This window comes from Marmota monax, unplaced genomic scaffold (genome assembly GCF_021218885.2).
Source record: "Marmota monax isolate L192 unplaced genomic scaffold, Marmota_monax_Labrador192_F-V1.1 WCK01_AAM20220418_F8-fsc00149, whole genome shotgun sequence".
Taxonomy (NCBI): Eukaryota; Metazoa; Chordata; class Mammalia; order Rodentia; family Sciuridae; genus Marmota; species Marmota monax.
In genome coordinates, this window is record NW_026693170.1 from 1,593,553 (window position 1) to 1,617,106 (window position 23,554).

The following is a 23,554-nucleotide window of genomic DNA, read 5'->3' on the forward strand; positions in this document are numbered from 1 at the left end:
GTGTTAGAATAATAATAGAGTTGGTAGGTAATTGTAAAACAAACAACTTTAGATAGCAGAAAATCCGGGCAGCTGTAGCGCAGTGGGTTGGGAGCAGAGGAAGGCAGGCGGACTCCCCAGATTGAAAAGCGCTCTGCGTGCAGACTGGCAAGTCATCCAGGTACTTTTTGAGCACAAAACACGGACCCCAGCCCAGAAAGAGGAAGGAGCTTATATGCGTTAGAATCTGGAGACCCGCATAGCCCCTCCTCAAAGTCTGCCTTCCCACAGTTTCCAAGACTGGGAGAGAAGACAGGGGGTCCTCAAGCCTGGCTGGGCCCACCACGTAGTAAGCACTCAAGGTTGGGGAAGGATGGTCTGGCGCTTGCACTCCCCGCAGCAACCTCCTTTTGTTCGCCATTTCCTGGCCCCTTCTCGACACAAAGGCCTGCAAAAGAGGGTAAGGTAACCCAAACCCCATACACCGAAAGCACGCAAAGAGCCCCAAAAAGTTGGGGGTGGGGGCGTCAGCGAGAATAGCGAAGGCCTCCCCCAACCTTCCAGACAGCGGAAGTGCGTCATTCGGCCGCCCCGCAGAGCATTTTGGGAATAGTAGTGAAATTGGAGGGGTGGAGCAGAGAAGCCGGCAGTGTAACCCTTTGGAGACCAAAGCGATCAGGCAGAGTTGGAACAGAATTAGAAGGCGCTCGGTCACTCCCCTCTAGCAGATTAGAAAACTGAGGCAGGCACTATGCTCGAAAGCCCTTAGCCCTTTCCGTTCTCTGGCTGTGGTCCGCCCCAGAGGCTGATATTTAGGATGCTGAGAGAAGTCACAGTGCCAAGTATACACAAACCTCCAGTAGCCGGCTTCCCATGCCTACCCTGAACCATCCAATCAGGACCTCTTCGCTCCGCCCCAGGAATCCGTCATTGGCCTTCTTCTAATAGGCGGGGAAAAGGAGGCTCAGCAAGGGCAAGACTTTGGCCTAAAGGTGCACAGCAAATCAAAGCAGAAATGGATTGCCCCGCAGCCTGTTCAGTTCCGGCAATTTCTTAATCCGTGGTAGTTTTGTTCATTCGTATCACATCATCACGACCCTATTCTCCTCTGAGCGCGCAGAACTCCCCGCCCAGTGGCTAGTGGTATTGAGGATTGCTGGGCGAGAGACGGCGTTCCCCCACTGTTGCCCGCTGTCCCCTTTAAGAGACGGCCCCGGCGGGACTACGTTTCCCAGAAGGCTTTGCCCTCGCGTTATGTAACTTTCCCTGCGAAGCGGCCTCTGGGGCAGAAGGAGGAGGTGGAGGTGGAGGCGGCGGCGGCCGTTGCAGCGGCGGCGGCGGCGAGAGCGGCGGGACCCCGAGGCGGCGACGCCCGCGGCCCATCGCGGGGCCCGAGCTGTGCGCCTCAGCTCGCAGCCCGCACCGAGTGGGGGCGCCGACGAGCCTCTGTCTGCCTTTTCAAGGGAGGCGGGAGTGAGGAAAAAGGCTTAGGGCCCAGGGGGCGGGGAAGGGGGGCCGGGCCTGGATCCGGCGGGGAGGCCGAGCCGGAGGCCGGACTGTGGCTCGCGCTGTCCCGGGAACGCGGATCGAACGTTGGCTGCGCGGATCGAACGTCGGCGGCGGGTGGAAGGCGGGGACCTGGCGGCGCGCGCGCGGGGACCATGGCGTCAGTACAGGCGTCCCGCCGCCAGTGGTGCTACCTGTGCGACCTGCCCAAGATGCCATGGGCCATGGTGTGGGACTTCAGCGAGGCGGTGTGCCGCGGCTGCGTGAATTTCGAGGGCGCGGACCGCATCGAGCTGCTCATCGACGCCGCCCGCCAGCTCAAGCGCAGCCACGTGCTCCCGGAGGGCCGCTCGCCCGGGCCCCCAGCGCTCAAGCACCCAACCACCAAGGACCTGGCCGTGGCCGCCGCGCAGGGTCCCCAGCTACCGCCTCCGCAGGCCCAGCCCCAGCCGTCGGGGACCGGCAGCGGCGTCTCCGGCCCAGACCGCTATGACAGAGCCACATCGTCTGGCCGCCTCCCGCTGCCCTCGCCAGCCCTGGAGTACACCCTAGGGTCCCGCCTGGCCAATGGGCTGGGCCGAGAGGAGGCCGTGGCGGAAGGGGCGCGCAGGGCCTTGCTTGGCACTATGCCCAGCTTGATGCCCCCCGGGCTGCTGGCAGCTGCGGTGTCTGGCCTGGGAGGCCGAGGCCTGACGCTGGCGCCCGGCTTGAGTCCTGCCCGTCCACTTTTCGGCTCCGATTTCGAGAAGGAGAAGCAGCAGAGGAATGCAGACTGTCTGGCAGAACTGAATGAGGCTATGCGGGGCCGGGCGGAGGAGTGGCACGGGCGTCCCAAAGCTGTGCGGGAACAGCTACTGGCGCTGTCTGCCTGCGCCCCCTTCAATGTCCGCTTCAAGAAGGATCACGGTTTGGTGGGGCGGGTATTCGCCTTCGATGCTACTGCCCGCCCTCCAGGATACGAGTTCGAGCTGAAGCTCTTCACCGAATACCCCTGTGGTTCTGGCAATGTGTACGCGGGGGTCCTGGCCGTGGCTCGCCAGATGTTTCACGATGCTCTGCGGGAGCCTGGCAAGGCCCTAGCCTCCTCGGGCTTCAAGTACCTCGAGTATGAACGCCGTCATGGCTCGGGCGAATGGCGCCAGCTGGGCGAGCTGCTCACCGATGGTGTCCGCAGTTTTCGCGAGCCCGCTCCTGCCGAGGCCCTGCCCCAGCAGTACCCAGAGCCGGCCCCTGCAGCTCTGTGTGGCCCACCTCCACGAGCCCCATCCCGGAACCTGGCACCCACGCCGCGCCGCCGCAAGGCCTCCCCTGAGCCCGAGGGCGAGGCGGCTGGGAAGATGACAACGGAGGAGCAGCAGCAGCGGCACTGGGTGGCACCTGGCGGGCCATATTCTGCTGAGACCCCTGGTGTGCCCTCACCCATTGCCGCCCTGAAGAATGTGGCGGAGGCCCTGGGTCACTCTCCCAAGGACCCTGGTGGCGGTGGAGGCCCTGTGCGTGCAGGGGGCGCTAGCCCCGCAGCCTCCTCCACCACCCAGCCACCGACCCAGCATCGCCTAGTGGCCCGCAACGGTGAGACAGAAGTCAGTCCCACAGCGGGGGCCGAAGCTGTCAGCGGGGGTGGTAGTGGCACAGGGACAACCCCTGGAGCTCCCCTTTGCTGTACCCTGTGCCGAGAGCGCCTGGAAGACACCCACTTTGTCCAGTGCCCCTCGGTGCCCGGACACAAGTTCTGCTTTCCCTGCTCTCGGGAGTTCATCAAGGCGCAGGGCCCGGCCGGGGAGGTGTACTGCCCCAGTGGAGACAAGTGCCCGCTGGTGGGCTCCTCCGTCCCCTGGGCCTTCATGCAGGGCGAGATCGCCACCATTCTTGCTGGTGACATCAAGGTTAAGAAGGAACGGGACCCCTAGGCCACCACTGCCACCAGGCTACTGCTTCCTCCCCCCTTGCCACCCACCGCAACTGCGGATAAATTATTCCCTCCCTTACCCAACCGTGCCATCCCCACCTGTGTACATACCCCCTTCCTCTGCCCAGATGGGTCCCCTGGGGTAGATGCATTGTGGGTGGGGGGACAAAGCTTGTGGCCCCTGTCAGAGGGGGTGTTTGGGGTTCCGTGGCCCCTCCAATTTCCCTCTCCCCTCCTTGGCTTGGCTTTGCTGCTGCTTGTAGTTGGGGAGAGGTGTCCGCTCCTGGAGAAGGGGCCCCCTGAACACTCGCTCTTTATAAACGAAGCAAAAGCATTTTATTGCCCCCCTCTCCCACCCTGTACCTCCTTCAATAAACCGAAAGATGGTTTTGTTTTTTTTTTTTTCCTTCCTCTCTTGGTCCCTTAGTTGTGTGGGATGCTGCGCCCCCTCTGGGACTAAACTTCCTGCAAGGGAGAGGACATTGCGTTGTAACCTCCAGGTGGCGCCCTTCGCCCAGGCGGGCCGCTAGTATTATAATTGCCGTTTTAACACTGGTCAAAAATTGTAGCCATTGGTCCGTTTTCCAAGTGACAGAACTGAGGTTCAGATGGGGTGGCCTTTTCATGGGAACCACAGACAAGCTCGTAACAGGTTAGCCTTCCGTAGCCGGCCTACATAATCTACCCAGAATGTGGCGTCCTCGAAGGTTGGGGAGAGGCAGCGGGAGGCTTCTTGGAGGGAACTAGCACCTAAGAGAATTGAGGCCAGACTGCTAGCGGGACTGCCAGAGAAGAGGAAAGTAAACAGATACCTTGAACAAGGTGACTGCTTGCTTGTCTCAGTTGGTACCTGGAGGCAGATGTTTGGGAAACCTGAACTGGGGTCCTCATCTCTGGGAGGCCACCCTAGAACATTGTCACGAGCAGGGTAAAAGACATACCCCCCCACACACACACACATTCTGCGGCTGCCTGTGATGTTCACGGCCTTGTCCCGCACCTGTCCTGGTGACTGATCATTAACCAGGACTTCCTGCTTGCTGGCGTCACGGGGCGGGGCCTAAGCGTGCTGCGGCAAAGTAGGGGTTAAAGCGAGAGGGCGGCCCCGGGAGCACAGGCGTCCCCCACTCTTACTACCTTTCGGTTCCGGGAAGGGTGAATACTGGGCCAAAAAGGCCAGCCGATGGGCGGACAGAGGTGGAGAATGATCGCACCCTTCCAACTGCGCTGGGCTCTGAGACCCACGGGTCCCCAGGTGTTTCATCACCTAAATCCCAAGAACCCTAACATCCTGACCTACCCTTTGGGATCACAGGGGTCCCACCCACACCTGCAGACCCAAAGTCCTAACTCCCAAATACTAAGGACCCTGTGGCTCCCTCCACATCTGGAGGACCCATCCCCCCATTCATCAGCTTTCAGGTGCTCTGCCACCGCTGGCACTGCCAGTCTGGGCTCTGGGCAGGGCTGAGAAAACCACCCCTGATTAAATATGCTAGGTGATAAGCAAGGGAGATGCTGGAGGGAGCTCCAGACCTGGCTCCCTCCTGACCCAGCTCTGCAGATCCAAGCCAGGGTGCCCTCCTCCCCCAGATCCTCAGGACTGCAGGTCTCCAGACATCTGGACCTCTTGCCCCAGTAGGGGGCTGCAGAGCTGTGGAGTGGAGGACACCTGGTCCTTTAAGAGCAGCTGGTAGGTGGGTGGGGGGCAGGGGAGTCACCCCCAGCCTAGCTGGTGTGTATTCTAGATAGAGGCTGGGTTAACCATTAACTGAGCAGGCGGCCTGACCTGTGGTGTGGGGGCTGGGTCAGTCCCCTTCCCCCAGTGCTGGGGTGGGGCCAGGGTGCTGGGGTTCTGGATTGATTTGGGAATCAGTGAGTAGGTGAAGAAACACAGGGAGATGCGGACAGAGACCCAGGCAAAGACACAAAAAGACCAATTCCCTGAAAGAGATAAGGAGGCACAGGAGCCAGAGAGACAGGGAGAAATGGGAGAGAGCCTCGGAAATGTGGGACATGAGGCAGAAACAGAGGGAGAGACAGATGCTCATAAGTGAACTGAATGGAGAACTGTCCAGGGGTGAGAGAGACCAATACAGAGATGAGGTGCCAAGAACAGAGATCTAGAAGAAAGGGGCGACGTAGAGAGAGCAGAGGGGAGCAGGGGTATGGCTCAGTGGTAGAGCACTTGCCTGACATCATGCAGGCCCTGGGTTCCATCCCCAGAGCTGCCAAAAAAAAAAAAAAAAAAAACCGCAAATGGGAGACTGAAACCAGGGCAAGGTCTCGATTGGAACTGAGTCAAGACATCTCAACCCCTAAAGTTCTCTGACAGACGGAGAACATGGGAGCTCTGGGAGGAAGATGAGACTGGCCCTGCTCTGGTCATTTGGTTCCCAGAGATCAGAAAGAGGCCTAGCTCATTTTTCCTTATCCCCACCCTCAGCTGACACCTCCAGGTTGCCCTCTCTGACTCCATTAGGTGCCATTTCTGGGCTCCTACAGCCCCCTCTGCTTTCAGGCCCTGGCCCTGCTCATTCTGCTCATCATTGTCTGACAGCTGGACTGGAAGCCCCCTGAGGGCAGGGTTAGGGCCGTGTCCCCAGCATCACCCAGCACAGGGCTAGGGAGCTGGATGCATTGATGAATGTGCTTCTCTCCCTCTCATTCACGGCAAGACAAGCCTGGAGCAGGTGATCTGGGCACAGCGGGGAGAGAAGGCAGCCCCTGTTCTCACGGAGCTGGTGTTCAGGTGGAAGACACAGACAGGCCTATGAAATATATCAGCCATGGAGCAGTAAGTTCTAAGAAGAGAAACAAGGGAAAGGAGATGAAGAGTGGGAGAGGGCTGTTGTAGGAGGAATGTAGGGAAGGGGGATGACTAAGAACAGGAGGATCAAGCCAGGGGAAATCTCCCTGGATAGTGCACGCAAAGGCCCTGAGGTAGTTTATCCCGGAAGCGGTCAGATGGCCAGAGCATCAACTGCATGGGGAAAGTCATAGGAAATGAGATCAGAGGGATCATGGGGGAGCTACAGGAGCAGTGGCTCTGATAATGACTTTGGATTTCATTTGAATAGGAACAGGTGGAAAGTTTCAACAGTGGCTAAAGGAAAGGAGCAAATGAGACAGAAATGGCCAAGACTCAACCAGGTCAGACATAGGTCTCTGTGTCCAGTGCTACACAGAGGGCCTAGCATGTGCCCGATGACCACATGAGCACGAGTGAATGAGACCCAAAGTGACAAAGAAAAATTCAAATGCATCTAGGTGGATGGACTCATGGACCCCCAGGGAGAGGCCAGTTAAGGACCTGGGGACACCCAGGGACAACAGATGCAGACACACAGACAGCAGCCCAGCTGAAGAGTCCCATTCCTTCCAGAACCCTCCCCACCCGGAAAGCTTCCCAGGAGCTGGAAAAAACCCCCCGGGCCTCCCTGACTGCCCCACCGTGGCATGCCCACTCACACCTTCGGCAGAGGAAGCTGGCAGGCCCCACAGGAACCTTTCTGTGCCCCGGGGGGGGGTGCAGGCACGCAGGCGGCAGGGACGAAGGGAGAGGAGTGGCAAGCAGGCGGGCAGCGGGCAGCGGCTGCACAAAGGCCCCAGTGTCTGCCCCTCCTGCCCCAGTACAGATATAAATAATATGTGCATATACCTTTATATAGATGCGGGAGGCTGGGGGCCGCACACTCTCCTAAGGGCCCTGGCATGGCAGAGTCGGCCCCTGTGGGGGCTGGGGGATCAGAGACATAGTGGCTAAGAGCGAGAGACTCTAAGAAACTTAGTTAGCGAGAAGGGTACTGAACCTGGGGGCTCTGACAGCCCAGAGCCAGGCAGTGGCAGACAGAGTCACTGGTTCCTCTGGAGACACATCGAAGAAATGGAACTTCACTGGAGAGTGAAAAAGCCACAGGGAGAGGGACGCTGACAAAATGAAGACAAGGGTCATTTCAGAGAAAGGCAGAACTACAGAGAAACCGGGTGAGAGATAATCGGGACAGAAAGAAAAGGTCAGAGGCACCCAGAGAGGACGAGACAGCAGGCTGGGGTCAAGGCAGGGACTTGGGACATTGGTGTCAAGGGTAGGGGGCAGCCAGGACACGTCTCCAGTGGGAGGGGGTCTGTAGACTGGTCCAGCCCAGCCCAGCCGAGCAGGCAGAGGGGCAGGGGCAGAGGCCAGGGAGGCGGCCTCGGGCCGGATCTTGGTGTTTACCTGGGGCAGGCACTGCAAACAGGCGCCTGGCCTGGCCCAGGCAGCCAGGGTGGGATGGGCTGGGCCCCAGCCCTGGCACCAGTGGGCCCGACACGCCCACCTGTGGCCTGCGTGGTGAGTAACACCCACAGTGACACCTGGGCAGATGGTGACACATAGCAGAGGGGGACAGACACAGTGACACACAGTGACAGATATAGGCAGACCCACAGTGACAGACACAGAAGACCATGACAGGCAGAACAGAGACAGACACATGAACACAGTGACCCCTACATCAACCCAGTGGTGGACACCAACCCAAGACCGACACCCTGAAGAGAGACTCCCACAGACACCCGACACCCAAGCTCATGAGTGAAGCCCAGTGACAAGCACAGCAGTGCACATGTATGTAAAGCACCCAGACCGCTGGCCTCTGGGGTGCTGCCTTCCATAGCAGCAAGTTGTGGCAGGCAGCAGGGGTGACCACCACAGACGGCTGCCCCAGGCCATTGTACTGCTGTTGTCCCTCCCATCTCCAGAGCAGCTGTGGCTATCAGACTGACTCTGAGCCAGACCACCTGGGGTCAGTTGACACACCACTCACTGGCTGTGTGACTGTGTGACGCTGGGCAAGTCACTTCTCCCCTCTGGGCCTCAGTTTTACCAACGATAAAGGGGGGAGGAGTTGGAAGGGATTGGACGGATCCGTTCTGTAGGGGGCTCATACAATGCTGGACACGTGGTAACCCTAGTAGCCCCCCACGCCCCAGGTATCAAACCCAGGGGTGCCTTACCACTAGACACAGCTCCACCCACACCTTAGCTTTTAAAATTTTTTATTTATTAATTTATTTATTTCTTTGGTACCAGGGATTGAACACAAAGGGCACTTAACCATGGAGCCACATCCCCAGCCCTCTATTTTTTATTCTGTGACAGGGTCTCACTAGATTGCTTCCAGCCTCACTAAGTTCCTGAGGCTGGCTTTAAATTTGGCTCCTCCTGCCTCAGCCTCCCCAGTAGCTGGGGATGTATGGGCCTGCCTCTGCACCAGCCTTAGGAGCTTCTAATTTTTATGTTATCATCGGTGGCCTCATTACTGTCTCAAACCTTCTGATGCAAGGCTGGCCCTCTGCCCACAGAAGGGACCCTGCCCTATCCTCTGTTTCCCCACCCAAAGGCCCCTCCCTGGGACTGTGTCACCTCAGGCGCCTAGCCCAAGCCCGGCTGTGTCCCCATGGCTACCCCTCCATCCCTCATCCCTGGCGTCCTCCTGTCTGTCCATGCGTCCCATGTCTGACCGTGGTACTTTTCCACGCTGGACATCAGCCGGCTGTCCCTGGGTGAGGGTCACACCTGCCCACGCCAGGCCGGCTGGTGGCCACCAGACACCCTGAGGGATGGCCCCACCTTCCCCTAAGGACCCTACAACAACACCCCGCCCCTCCGGCCACCTGAGGTCCCTACTGGGGCGGCCTGAGGCCCGAGCCTGGGGACAGGAAGCCCCAGGCCTGGCCGCCCTGAAAGCCTCTTTCAGCCTGGGCCTCCTCCCGCCACCACCGACTCCTCCCGCGGAATAATATTTGGGCTGTTGGCCGGGGGGCGGGGGCCAGATCCGGAGGCCGCGGGGAGAAGCCAGAAACCGCAGGGCTTCCTGCCTCGGGCCCAAGACTCCGCAGAGACCCCCAGGCCCGCGGGAGGGGGCGGGGGCCCGGGAGACTGAGGGCCTTTCTCTCGGCCCCAGTTGTTTTTTCCAGGAACCAGGAGGAATTCCCCGGCCCAGGACAGCAAGGCTGGTGGACGGCGACGGGTGCCAGCACGGCAGGGGGCGGGGGTGACACGCAGCCGGCCAGGCGGGCACAGCGACAGAAATAGAGGGCCTGGCCTGCGAGGTGGCAGGTAGAGAGAGGCGGAAACTCCGGACCTGGGAGGAGGCGGGAGGCCAGGGAAGCCAGACCAGAGAGCCAGAAAAAGATCGCAGGAGAGGAACCCAACAGAAAGAGCCAGAAACCCCGAGAGGTGACAATGACAGAAGAGGGAGAGAAGAGTTGGGGACAGAGTGACACTGAGACTAGGAGAAAGGAGAGAACAGGGAGACAGGAGGAGCAGGCAGTCACTCACACACAGGTGGCTGAACAGAGTCTCTGGTCTTTGGATGACGGAATGGCTGGCTGGCTGAAGAAATGAATGAGTGGTCAGGGCGACCAGAGAAGCCAATGCCACCAAGAAAGGCAAAAGCAAAGTGAGGACAAGCCACCGTCAGAGCCTGGCACAGCGGCACACACCTGTGATCCCAGCAGCTCAGGGGGCTAAGGCAGGAGGATTGCAAATTTGAGGCTAGCCTCAGCCACTTAGCTTAGCGAGACCCTGTTTCAGAATAAAAATTAAAAAGGTCTGGGGATGTAGCACTGTGGTAGAGCACCCCAGGGTTCAACCCGAGTACACCCCCTCCAACACACACACACACACACACACACAACTAACCTGCCCACCTGTCTCAGCCCTGCTGAATGACCTGGCCCAGACCCTTCCCATTCTGGGCCTCAGTTTCCATAATGAAAAGAGGGGTGTGGAGTGCAGGGCTGTGTTTCTGGGACAGCCTCACCTGGGCGAGCCCTGGAGGAACAGATATCCCAGACCCCAAGCCCGGAGAGGAGGACCCAGCTCCTTCCTCACACACCCACCTGCCTGCAAGGGACAGCCAGCAAACTCCGCACAAACTCACGCACAAACACAACGTGACAGGCACACGGCCGAGACAGGAATCACACACATACACACACAACGGCAGGCAGACATGGAAGCCATCACCCACACACTCTTGTGGAGGCAGTGGGGAGACACAGTGACACACAGGGACCTGCAGGTGTGAGGCCCAGGGAGAGGTGCACAGAGAAACACAGAACAAAAAGACACACACACGAGTCTGATATTGTGACCCAGAGTGAGCCCATGCCCAGAGTATGGACAGACACACAAACCCGCCCAACGGAGGGCTACAAGCAAGTAGATCCCCTGCAGCAGACCGCAGGAACCCCGCCAGGAAGCCATGCTCCACAGCCACAGAGCAGGCCACACTCAAACCCTCCAACACGCACAGGGCCTCCAGTTCAACACCTCATCTAACCTTTACCCCCACCCCCAGCCTAACCAAGACATGAGCAGTCCCTAGGCTCCGAGCCTCAGAGCTAAAGGTGTGTATCTGCGAAGTGGGGGCAGGGAGATGACCTTGGTCACCACAGAGCCACCTCCCCCTGCTGCTCTGGCCCCACTGCTGCGGGGGCTGCTATCTATGAACAAACTGTCCTTGGGGTCAGGGACAGCAAAGAGCCAAAGGTCAGGTCAGTACCTCCCTCAGCCCTTCCCCCAAAGGAAGCCAGCTCTTGGGGGCAGAAAGGAGAGGGGACAGGGGAACAGAAAGTCAGGTGTTCAAGCTCTGCAGGGCCCGCCAAGGAAAAGAAACGTTCAGTGAGAGGCAGACACGGTGCCTTTAATGGTCACACAGCCAGTATCCCGCTTCCCAGGCAAGAACTAGACTTCAGTAGAAATTCCCCACACCCTGACCAGCCACTTCTGGGGTCTCCTGGACCAGGGTGGGGGATGAGCCTCAGAGAGAACCAAGGAATCTTCTCCCTTCCATCCCCCACCCAACCCGCACTGAAGAGACAACCGACCACATGGTGCACGCGGGGCTGTGTGGTCATCCTGGTGCACAATGGTGTCACCTGGCCCACAGGTAAACATCCAAATACCCCATGGGCCAAAAGAGATGTCATGCAGGATGGTGGCCAAGGACACTAGAGCCCCCAATGGGCCAAATATGCCATTGAAATGATATCACCACTGTGCCCAAAGTGTCCATCAAAATGTCCATCACAGAATCCAAAGAGCCACCCAAGATGTTGTCCCAGATGGCGGCCATCAAAGCACCCCACGGATCAACCCATAACATCAATCAACATGACAGTCTTCGCAGTAGCCCACGGGCCCACCAAGATGTCCATGGCGGTTATCACAGTACCCAGTGGATCATCACAGTAAGTAATGGACCAAACGAGGTGTTAGCCAATGGGACAAGCAACATGTCACCAGAAGGACCAGGCCCCAAGAGCCTGCTGGCATGAACCACAGCCATACCCCACCATCATGTTCCCATCCCCCTGCTAGGACGCATTGAGCAGGGAGCGGGCATAGAGGCCCTGGTAGTAGACCCCAGGCTCCCCACTCTCAGCCCCGTAGCCCCCAAACCCCACGTCCAGTTTCGGAGGTGCCGGAGTCTGTTCCGACATCAGGTTGTTGATGGAGAAGGGGTGGTTGAAGTTGTAGGGCGCGTCCAGCTTCAGCTCCCCGGGGAGCTCCAGGCCAGTGAAGTAGGGTGTGGAGGAAGGGGGCGAGCCGCAGTCCAGAGCCCCCACATCTTCCCCTCCCTGGGCCTCTGCCTCGGGGGGTGGAGGCTGGGGCTGGGGCAGGGAGGTGACTGTGGCAGTAGGGGTGGTGGAGGTGGCAGACGCTGTACCGTTCCTGGTGGCAGTGGCCCCGCCGTTCCCTTTCTTCACCTTCTCCTCCAGTTTGAAGCGCTTCTGGCGACGCAGGTAGCAGCCGTTCTCAAACATGTTGCCGGAGCTGGGGTGCAGGGCCCAGTAGGAGCCCTTTCCCGGCTTGTCTGGGGAGCGTGCCACCTTGACAAAGCAGTCGTTGAAGGACAGAGAGTGGCGGATAGAGTTCTGCCAGCGCTGCTGGTTCTCCCGGTAGTAAGGGAAGAGGTCCATGATCCACTGGTAGATCTCGCTCAGGGTCAGCATCTTGCCTGGGGCCTGCTGGATGGCCATGGTGATGAGTGAGATGTAGGAATATGGCGGCTTGGCATGAGCCAGGGGCCGCCGGTACCCCTTGGGCATCTCTTTCCCGTGCACCAGCCCAGGTCCCGGGGCCCCGTACCCTGAGCTGCTGCTTCCGCCACCACTGGCACCCAGGCCTGGGAAGGTGGGCCCCAGGGGCGCTGCAGGAGCTGGGGGCGCAAGGGGTCCTGAGGGTAGTGGGGAGGAGGGAAGCCCTCCAGGGGGATAAGGAGAGCTCAGAGGGTTCAGGGTCATGTAGGAGTTGAGAGGGGCCATGGTGGGCACTGGGGTCACTGGAGAGTAGACCTGCGGAAAGAGAAAGAGATAGGGGGAAGGGTTAGCAGGTGTCCATGCTGCTGGTCAGCAACGGATTAGCAGGTGTCCACGCTGCCTGTCCACCTCCTATAAAAACCTCTTCCGTCATTATCTCCCTCTGAAGGCAGCTGTCTTTCAAAGTCTCTTCTCCCTCCCTGTACACCAGCTCTGTACCCCACCCCCCAGTGCTCCCACACTATCAAGGGCATGTTCGAAGAGGCTCTCAAATTGTGGTCAGGGACACCCTGGGGAAATCTGAAACCCTTTAGGGTGTCCATGAGGTCAAAACCATGTTCAGAACCATCTCACGATGTCCGGTGGACTTTTCCAGAAGTTCCATGGCAAGCGACATTGCAAAAGATGGGACTATGAGAAGCAGCTATGAGACTCCAGCTCTCCTATCAAGCCAAACTTGACTTGGCAAAATGTGAAACAGTGCCACTTGTCTCACTAAAGTTTTGATATATAGTTGCTTTAATAAAAACATGTTATTTGTATTAACAAATGATTGTTAATTTAAAATGACTTAATATATATATTTAAAAATCTCTTCATCTTAATTTTGAATATAGTAAATATCAATACACAGAACCCCAAACAGTTTCAATCTTCATTTTTTTAAAAATATGGTATTAGAGATGGAACCCAGGGCCTCATATATGCTAGGCAAACCTTAGCAGAACACTTCTTACCATCTTCAGTAAATTTTAAAAGTGTAGAGACATCCTGAAACCAAATAAAATCAGTTTTTTAGAAAAATTCAGTGTCTGTAGAGACTATCAAGACTTGCCAATGCTGACTATATTGGGAAAAGTTGTTTTCAATTAGCAATCGTCATACCTCAGATAAATGTCATTGGCTATGACATTGCCACTGTGCGAAACTTTCAGAATCAATTTTTTTGACTTAAAAAAACGAGAAATCACTCAAAATTAACCAAGTCAATTGAGAAACTAATTTTTCTAATAAATTTGTACTTTTCAATTTTAATAAGTACTTAATATAAATCACTAATAATCTAATCATCTGTATAGCTCTTTATCAATCTTCTAAGTTATAAAATTACAGGGTTTTTTTTTGTTTGTTTGTTTGTTTTTGAGAGGTCTTACTCTGTTGCTCAGGCTGGCCCTGTACTCCTGGGCTCAAGTGATTCTTCTGCCTCAGTCTCCCAAGTAGCTGGGACCATGGGCACACATCACCACGTCAGTTTAAAAATTACTGTTTTTATAGATCAAGATCAGCGGGGCTTAGTGGTGCTGGTCATAATCCCAGTAGCAGGAGGCTGAGGCAGGAGGATCGTGAGTTCAAAGCCAGCCTCAGAACCTTGGCAAGACCCTGACTCAAAATAAAAAAATAAAAAGAGCTGGGGATGTGGCTCAGTGGTTAAGTGCCCTGGGTTAAATTCCCAGTACTCACCCCACTCCCCAAAAAAAAGATCAGAAATCACATTTTTACCTAATATATGTATTTCTATGTACCATCAAATCTAACACTTGACTGTAAGCTATAGCATTATTTTATATGTCAATATAAATGAAAAAAAAAACACAGTTAAAAATCACTAGATATCATGGATTATACAACATAACCCATTCTCAGAAATGTTCAAATGGGGAAAAAGTGCACCTTAGCTCAATGAAATATGGTAGTTTTTCTGCATATTTTAAAATCGCCCTGTAGCCAGGTATGGTGGCACATTTCTGTAATCCCAATGACTTACAAGGCTAAAGCAGGAAGATGGCAAGTTCAAAGTCAGCCTCAGCCATTTAGCAAGGCCCTAAGCAACTTAGTGAGATCCTGTCTCAAACAAAATAAAAAGGGCTGGGGATATTGCTCAGTGGTTAAGTCTCTCTGGGTTCAATCCCCAGCACCAAAATCAAAATCACCGTCTATACAGTCACTCAATGATCCATTCAACATGTAGTCATCAGCCACCTCTGTGCCAGGCACCGCTCCAAGCACTTCCCAGGAACTGTCAGCTCCTCATGTCCTTAGACCCACACTCTGGGGGAAGTGCAGTGAGGATGCTCTGAGCTTTTACAGCTACAGCTGAAAAGTTGAGGCCCAGACCTATGTCGTGGATCTTGCAATAAAAGCAGAGAGCAAGGGCTGGAAATGTGGTTCCATGGAAAAGTGCTTGAGGCTGTGGGCTTCCTCTCCAGCACCTCAAAGTACACACACACACACACACACACATAAAATAGCTGGGGCTGGGGCTCAGGGTGGAGTGCTTGCCTAGCACAAGTGAGGCACTGGGTTCGATCCTCAGCACCACATAAAGATAAATAAATAGAATAAAGGTATCGGGTCCATCTACACCTCAAAAAATTTTAAAAGAAAATAAATAAAAAAGCAGAGATGGAGACAGGTGGAAGTGCCTGTCCTCCTGGAGCTGAGAGTCCGGGGAAGACTGTGAACGCACAGTGTGCTACACGGTGGCCTCTCTTTATGTACCCACAGCTCAGCTCACCCACTGTCTTCCATCCTCTCATCCTCAGACCTCCATCTGCCCCAGTCTGTCCCAATTGGGGTCTCAGGGTGCTAGGGTGTTGCTAGAGCTCTGGCTAGAGTCACCTTGGCTATGGGTTAGTGGAAACCATCCGGATCCTGCTGGCCCCAAGGTCCAGTCCGTGTATCTGTCTGTTTTTCCCTTTCTTGGTGTATGTGTACTCCTCTTCCTCTCCGGGTCTCTCTACCCTCTTCCTTTTTCTTTCGCTGTCTGTTCTCCCCATGGTCCACCCCCCATCTATTTTTCCCCAACCTCCCTCCCCAGCTCCCCCACCCCCATATCTCCCCTCCCAGCCCACCCTTCCTCCTGCAGCACATCTCCGCATCTGTTTATCTCCCTTCCCTCAGCATCTCTGTCTCCCCAGAAGTCTCACATTGAACTTGGATCCACAGTTCCTCCCCTGGTCCATGCACTGGTTTCCCCAGGTTGGCAGCTTCTGCTCTCTCAAGAATAAGGGAAGGGATGAGCAGGAAAGGTGTTGGACTCAGGTGGATCCGCAGAGAGTTTCTAAATCTCCTTGAGCTCTCTGGGACCCCAGGGCCCTCCTTTTTTGGCTCACTACCCACCCGGAAGTCCTCCTTGAGGTCTGACCTCAAGCACTCCAGCTGCTCTAATCCACCCTAGGCTTTCCCACGCCCGTGACTGGGATGAACCCCTAATGTCCGGGTCTGAACCGGATCTCCCCCTACAGGGCGGGGCTGAGATTGGGGGGAAGCCCTCAAGGGACCTGCACCCCCACCCAGGAGGCTGCAATTTCTCCCCTTTCATTTCCTTATTGTTTCTGGAGAAGGGTGTGACAGGGAGCAGAGAGAGACAGTGGGAAACCAAAGCCTGGTTTTTAGTCCCAGAGCCAGCTTTGGGAGGCTTCATATTTCCCACCTTTAAAATGGGGGAGCAACTGGGTCAGCTGATCTGCGTGAACCTTGGACCAGTAGGGACACCCCAGGGTCAGAACTTTCCATGTTCCCTCCAGACAGCGATCCAAAGGCTCTCATGGTGTTTACTTCACCCAGCAGGAGGGTGAAGGGGACAAGAGGCCATCTGGGGACCCTCAATTCTGTGGCTGGCTGAGCGCAGGTGTCTCTCCCATTGTTCTGACCCAAGAGGATGAAGGGTGTTTGCCTGATGGGAAGGCCAGGAGACCCTCAGACGGTAGGTCCAGCCCTGTATATGTCTACTCTTCCAAAATACCCCCCCAAATGCTGATCACCTCCAGACTGCCCAGTTTGGATCTGTTTGAACTATAGCTCTTCCTGCCTAGTCCTCCACCCCCCAACATTTACTTCTTAAGGTATCCCCGGAACATTCATTTGTAGTTGGTCACCTTAAATCCTCTGTTTAGTCCTGGAGCTCTCCAAGGATGCCGCTGGGATCCCCCACTACCTGGGCCTCCACCTCCCACCCTGGTCTCTGCTCTCCCCATCATAGAACTGATACCTCCAGCCACCCTCCACTTCTCAATGCTCCCAGTCCCTTCCCTAGACAGCCCTGTCCCAACCCAAGTGCACCTCACACCTCCCCAGACCCAGGACTGGCGCCTCCCAGGCACCACGCCAAGCCCTGCAAGCCTGGGGATCCAGGAATCCCACTCAACTGTTTCAAAACCAGACCAGAGCGCCCCATAACCCCTAGATCTTGACTTCTTGCAAACCATTCCAGGCTCACACATGTCCAGACCCCCACAACAACCTCCCCAATCTCACAATCTCGATTATAGAGCAAGTGAGCAAAGCAAGAGTCCTTGCAGTAAGAGGAATATGGGCCAGATTTGGAAAAGGACTTTCTGTGGGCTTAGGTTGAGGAATTAGGATATGCCCCTGCCCCCTACTCTGGGAAGCCTCATCTGAAATGGGGCTTGATGGGGGCTTTAGAAACGTGGAGGTTGGCGGCTGGGGGAGTAAGGAGGGGCACAATTTGAAATCCTCCAGCCTCCGATTTGGGTAAGCTCTGCTGAGGGTGATGAATGGGGGCAGGGGGGTGAAGATGGACTGACTACCTCTCCTGCAGATGCTGATGGCCACATCACTTGCTCTTTAGTCCCCAATGTTGACACGACCTGAGTGCTGGTCTATCTAGGCCACCTGTTATTTCAGACTCCCCAAGGGAAACTACATCTGGAGAGAATCTCTCTTACCCTGAACCACCAACCCCATTTCTGATCCTTTCTTAGATTACCAGCTGATCCTTTTCCCTGAACCCCAATTCTGATTTCCACTCCCACCTTCAACACTGTATTCTAGCCCTGGCTCCCTTCCACCTCAGACTTCCCTTAATGGTGACTCCCTCTTTCTCTTAGTCCCTATCTTTCCCCCTTTCCTTCGAACCCCATTTCCCGAAATCCTCCTGCTCTATCGCCTACCCTGGAGCTCTGATTCCTGCCTTAGGATTGTTCATTTTAATCCCTCGGATCTCAGGGCCCAACACCCGGCCCTCAGGTTTAAGATGCGACCTGACCCTTGTCTAAATTTTCCTCCCATCTAAGCCTTGCCTAAAGGCGCTCTCCAGCCTTGTCCCGCGTCCCTAACTCCCAAACCTGGTCTCCGTGTCCCTAGCTCCTCGACTCCCAACTAGATTCCTTGGGCCCCTTGAGCACACACCACGGCCCCTACCCCCACTTAAGCCCACAGCCCGATACCTGCCCCCCACCTTCCCGCTCCGCGGTCCCCGAGGACACACCTCGCCCGCCTCCGGGTAGTAGCTCCACTCGGCCAGGTCATGAGCCTCCATCTTCACCGAGCCCAGCATCCCCCGGTCCTGCGCCCCCACCCGCCCCGGCTCCGGCCCGGGGAAACCGAGTGCTCGGGCTCTCTCGCGCCCGCCCGTCCGACTGCCCGGGGTCCCGCTGTCCCGGACGCCGAGGGAGACGGCTACGCTTTATAGCCGGGACACCCCCGCCCTTGCCCGCCCAGGGCTGCCCTCCCGCCTCCCCGAGGGCGGCGCGCTCGGACTGGGGCGCCCCCTGCGGGATCGCGAGGACACCGACCTCAGACGTCGGGAGTCGCTGCCCTGGGATCCGAGAGCCAGAGATGGATGAAGAGGGAGGGAGCTACGGGTGGGAGACACTGCTGCTACTGAGGACCCGGAGGGCAGAACCATCCAGGAGCACCCTTCTACCCCAGAGGGCTTCATCGTCTGGACCTGAGAAAGAGAAAAGCCAGAGCCCAGCGTGTACGACCTAGGAAAGGAGAGCTGGGGGCACTATGGCCTGCGGAGGGACCTGTATGCTATTATAAGAACCAGCCAGAGACGCCCACATTCCAATGGGACCGACAGCGACACTGAGGCTTCCGACGGCTGTAAAGACTTCAGACTGTGTATAGGGTCAGGCTCAAAGGTGGAGCGGCTCAGGGCCTTTGCTTAGACCCCATCAGGGCAACAGACCACCTCCAAGACCCATGAGCTTCGCCCAGAAGCCTCCCCACTAGCCTCCCCACCAGCCGTCCAGGACTCCGAAGCTCCGCGAACTCCATTTCCCAGAAGCCTTTACTCCCCCTTTCCGCCCAGCGCCTTTGCCAGAGACTACATTTCCCAGAAGGCATGACGCTCGAAGGCCGGAAATGGAGGCCGACCGAGAGGAGGATGGGGGAGGGCGGAAGGCAGCCCGCGAGGCACGAGGTAGAGGCGGGGGCGGACCGCAGACTGGACTCCATTTCCCGGCGGTCCTGCGTGTGGGGCGCGTGCGTAGTGTCACGGCGGCGGGCGGAAGATGGCGGTGGCGGCGTCTGCGAAGAGGCGCTGCTGAGGGGGCGCGAGGGGGTCGGAGGCCGGAGCCGCGGTGAGCGGGAGGCGGCGTGAGGGCCTGGGGACGAAGGGAGGAGGGGCCCTGAAGAGGCCGGAGAGCGGGCGGAGGGAGGCCCCATGAAAGGAGAGGGGCGCAGTGGCGTTCGAGGCCCCCGTTTCTTCCCCTGCTCAGGACCCTGCTTTGGCTCCCTAGTGCCTTCGGGTAAAGTTCCACCGTGGGCCCGCAGGCGTGTCCACCTGTCGACCTCCACTCTCTGCCTTTGCTCGCCCCAACCCAGCGCAGCTGCACCGCCTCTCGGCTCCTCCAACTCGCCACGCGCCTTCCCGCTCAGGGTTTTTGCACCGACTGTCCCCTCTGCCCGCAACATCCTGTTACCCATTCTGCCTGGCTAACTCCCATTCATCCTTCGGGTCTCGGCACCGACGTCACTTCCTCTGCGAAACCCTCCTTTCCCGCCCTCCACCCCGAAATCGCCTGCTCAGTGTTTTCATAGGCCTCTCTTCCTTTCCTTCTTGTCACGCACGGCCTGACTTGTTGTTAGACCTTTATTTGTGTGCTCTCTGGTTGTGTCTGTGACCATGAGCTCCCTGAGCACAAGTGTGTCTCAGCCAGCGCTGTGTTCTCAGCACAGTGGCCACCATCCTGGCGATACCCAGTAAATGTTTGTTGAATGAATGAATAGTACTCCCAGAGCCACTCTGGAATAATAGGGAAGTAGTCATGTTCCCAGGTGGGAGTGGGGCAGTCCACTCCTTAAGGAGTATACGGGTAGAGAGGGCGACCAGTGATATTGCTTGTAATAGCCAAAGACTACAAACATCCCAAATGTTCTTCTTTTAGAAGACTGGCAAAAAAACAAACAACAACAAAAAAAGAAACCCAAGATACATCTGCAGATAAAATATTATGCAAAATGGGTTCAAGAAAATGGAAAATAGTAATTATTGTACAGCATACAGTCAGTCCTCTATCCTGGGTCCCACATTGTTGATTCAACCAACCTCAAATTGAAAATATTTGGGGGCAAGGGTATTGTGACAGTACTGAACATGTATAGACTTTTTTCCTTGGCATTCTCAACTATTTACACAGCGTTTTTACCTTGTATCAGGATTGTAAATAGAGTTGATTTAAAGTATGTATGTGAATAGGTGTAAGTTTATGTAAAAACTATACCGTTTTATATAAAGGACTTGAGAATCCATGGGTTTTTGGTATCCAAGGTGGTGGAGGAGCCAATCCCCCTGGGATACTGAGGATCAACAAAATAGGGGGAAATGTATATTTAAAAAATAGCAACTTAAAGGTAAACCAGAAAGCAAAAGAAAAAGGAATTGGTAAAAGAATTTGGTAGGTCTTGATGTATTATGAAAAGAATGGAGGGGCCAGGTGCCTGTGGCACACACTAATAATCCCAGCAACTCACAAGGCTGAGGCAAGAGGATCCTGAGTTCAGAGCCAGCCTCAGCATTTAGACCCTAAGCAACTTAGTGAGACCCTGTCTTAAAATAAAAAGGGCTGGGGATGGGACTCAGTGCTAAAGTATCCTGGGTTCAATCCCCAGTGCCAGAAAGAAAAGAAAAAAGAATGTGAGGGTTCATTATGTTCTGATTTGGGCTGGCAGTATATTAATTGTAAAGTGGTCCTGCCTCTTGGCTTAACGAACATACTGAGGTGAAGAAATTCCTTTCGGATAAATGATACAGCATAGTGGTAAGTTAACGATTCTGTATACATATTTTCAGCTCTACCTTTTACTAGCTGTGTGCCATCGTTCAAGTGACTTTACCTCCCTGCCTTCGATTTCATAATTTGTAAATGAAAATTAAACAGTATCTTTGAATCTCCAGCACCAAGAAAATAGAATGAAGTTAACTCAGAGTTGGTGTCATGAGGTTTAAGTGAATTAACACATACACTAGAATTACACTGAGCAGGTAGAAAATGTTCTTTAAATATTAGCTTTCATTTTTTAAGTATTCTAGAACCAAAGGGCAGAAATACTGAGCCCAGTGATTGGGGTTCTTTGACAGGAGTGTTAGTTCATTCAGCAGGTATTTATTGAACATCTACTAGGTGCCAAGCACTGTTCCAGGCTGGGAATATGGAAGGTGAACAAACACCAACAAATCTCTGTCCTCTTGGAGCTTGTGGACATGTAATATGTTGGTGATGATTAAGTGACAAAGGTGGAGGGGTTGACTTTGAAGTAGGGTGGTCAGGGAAGTGCTCACTGCAGAGACATTTGAGTGGAGACCTACAGGAAATGAGGGAGTTGGTAGCCACAGCTGGGAAGGAAAAGACGGGAAACCTTTAAGGAAGGACGTGCATGGCATGCTCACAGGGCGATGAGCACAGAGGAGGGGAGCCAGGCCTTGCAGACCTTGGTCAGGGCTTTGGTTTTAACTCAGAAAGACACAGGAGTAATCGGCAGGGGGAAGTTAGGGCGATCTGTTGGATGCCAGTTCCTGCTGTAAGTGGCTACTATGGACGACGTGTTGGGTTTCTTTTTAAGAATGTATCTTCACCCTCTTCGAATTATTATGAATTTCAGTGTCCTTCAGATCTTTTTCCATGTACACAACAATAATAGTTACCCTTATCTAGTGATCACTGTGTACACGAACTCATCTTCAGAACACCCTGGGAGTAAGCACTGTCACTCTGTATACAGTTGGGCTCACCTCAGGTCACTCTGTATCTGCACAGAAACAGACAAAAGTGGCCCGAAGGGCATGTGTGGATGTTATACAGCAGGCCAGGGGTCCTTCCTGGTGAGTTCCCTCCCTCCTGGTGTATTGCGCTGAGGTCCACCCAACTGCTTTTACTCTGTTTCCTTCCTCCTTTGCTTTTTGGTGTATCCTTTGAGGTTTTTGTTTGTTTTTGAGATGGGTCACACTATGCTGCCCAGGCTGGTCTTGAACTCCTGGGCTCTAGTGATCCTCCTGTACCAGAGTACCTGGGTCTACAGGTATGTGCCACCGTGCCCAGCAATTTTTCTGTCTTCTTCCTTCATCATATATGCATACTTCTTTCTTTGATGAAGAGGGAGCGGCATGGCGAACCCCGTCTTTTCCTCTGTCGGTTTTCACATGGCATGTGCATCCTCTGTGCAGAGATTTTCCTCATTCCCTTTACTTTTTCCCTTCTTCCTCTTTAGATCTGCATAGTCTCTCTTTGTTATGCTGGTGAATCACCGTCTTTTTCAGCCAGCCCCCTATTTGAGAGCACTTTGTCTGCTCTAGCAGTTTGCTATTGTAAGTGGTACTGAAGTTGATAGGTATCTGTGATTGCTCTCCACATGAAATCATTTCACAGTTTTGCAGTGTGACTTTAAACGATGCTATAGTCTGGGCTGGATTGTGGCTCAGTGGTAGAGCGCTTGCCTTGCATGTGTGAGCAACTGATTCGATTCTGCGCACCACATAAAAATAAATGAGTTTTTAAAAGGTCCACCAACAACAAAAGAAAGAAAGATGCCATAGACATTCCCTCATTTTTCAAAACAGCCCTGTAGAACTCCAGAGACTGCCTAAAGCATGATAGATTTAGCAGTCTCCTCTGATGTAACGAGTCCCTGCTGTGGGCGGGTCTTGGTTCCTCAGAGCTGTCTTGGAAAGTTTACTCTGTTGTCTGGCCACAGTACAGCCCAGATGTAGAGACAGGAGGCAGAGGTCAGTGAGGCGGCTGCTGGGTGTTCATGTGGTCATTGTTCAGCATTTGTTTGTGGTCAGCCTGCTGTGGGTAAAGTATGAGAGATGAGGCTTAGAGTTCTCTGACCTGGGAGACCTCGCTGTCCCCCAGGTGACACACATACATAAGCCAGAGAGACTAGCCCTGGAGAAGGCTGGCTGAGTGGGAAGGAGGGTTGAGCCCTTTGCGTCTGGATGAGTGTCTGTCCCAGCCCTTCTACAAGGGCCTACAGCTTGAGCCAACCCCTTCTTTTGCAGGCAGTACCTGACAGCAGCCATGGCAAGTGGCAGTGGGGACAGTGTCACCCGCCGGAGCGTGGCATCACAGTTTTTCACACAAGAGGAGGGGCCAGCCATTGATGGCATGACCACCTCGGAGAGGGTGAGCAGGGCAAGGGGCTGGGAGCGGGCAGGCACATCATAGGCCTCTGGATGACACCCCAGGTGACAACCCTGGGAGTACAAGGGGCTGGCAGAGCCAGCTTCATCACCCATCTCCCCTCTTTTCAGGTGGTGGATCTCCTGAACCAGGCAGCGCTGATCACCAACGACTCAAAGATCACAGTGCTCAAGCAGGTGGGGGCAGGGTCCTGGCCGGGAAGGACAAGTGTGGGGAGCTGGGAGCCTGTGAAGAGAGAACACTGGTGCCCACTCTCGCTCTCCTGGTAGATGCCTGCCAGGAGCTCAGCCGGGCCGCATGCTCTCATTCAGTCCTCTCTGAGGCTCCATGGGGGTGGCGGTGCCACTGAACACACAGCAGCAGAACTGAGAGTCCATGTGGTCAGTGTGGCGCTCTAGCTGAGCTGGTGCAGTCCCGGGTTCTGGGCCCAGGTCTTCAGCCTTCATCTTTGTCTTCCCTT

The 23,554-nt window shown here is 55.2% G+C and overlaps 3 protein-coding genes and 1 pseudogene across 4 annotated transcripts in view; 2 read left to right on the forward strand and 2 right to left on the reverse strand.

Moving 5' to 3' along the window:
- Positions 1-1,300: 1,300 nt before the first annotated feature.
- On the forward strand, positions 1,301-3,785 carry Irf2bp1 (interferon regulatory factor 2 binding protein 1). Its single transcript, XM_046455480.2, has one exon. The coding sequence runs from the start codon at positions 1,641-1,643 to the stop codon at positions 3,393-3,395; it is 1,755 nt and encodes a 584-aa protein (XP_046311436.1). The 5' UTR covers positions 1,301-1,640; the 3' UTR covers positions 3,396-3,785.
- A 7,282-nt stretch (positions 3,786-11,067) lies between these two features.
- On the reverse strand, positions 11,068-18,109 carry Foxa3 (forkhead box A3). 2 transcript variants are annotated; one of them, XM_046455482.1, is made up of 3 exons: positions 17,937-18,109; positions 15,634-15,696; positions 11,068-12,742 (listed from the first exon to the last, which is right to left on the reverse strand). In XM_046455482.1, exons 1-3 carry the CDS (start codon positions 18,003-18,005, stop codon positions 11,762-11,764), a joined length of 1,113 nt encoding a protein of 370 aa, XP_046311438.1. In that variant the 5' UTR covers positions 18,006-18,109; the 3' UTR covers positions 11,068-11,761. The 2 variants fall into 2 exon arrangements, with proteins under 2 accessions (XP_046311438.1, XP_046311439.1); XM_046455483.1 differs by lacking the exon at positions 15,634-15,696 and having other exon boundaries at positions 17,937-18,107.
- Positions 13,516-13,636, reverse strand: LOC124100346 (U4 spliceosomal RNA; annotated as a pseudogene).
- A 790-nt stretch (positions 18,110-18,899) lies between the features above and the next one.
- The window catches only part of Sympk (symplekin scaffold protein), a 33,278-nt gene continuing 28,623 nt past the window's right edge, over positions 18,900-23,554 (forward strand). Inside the window, exons 1-3 of the mRNA XM_046455481.2 lie at positions 18,900-19,035; positions 22,953-23,076; positions 23,205-23,270. Coding sequence (XP_046311437.1) covers positions 22,972-23,076; positions 23,205-23,270 — 171 coding nt within the window. The 5' untranslated portion in view covers positions 18,900-19,035; positions 22,953-22,971. The remainder of the gene's footprint in view (positions 19,036-22,952; positions 23,077-23,204; positions 23,271-23,554) is intronic.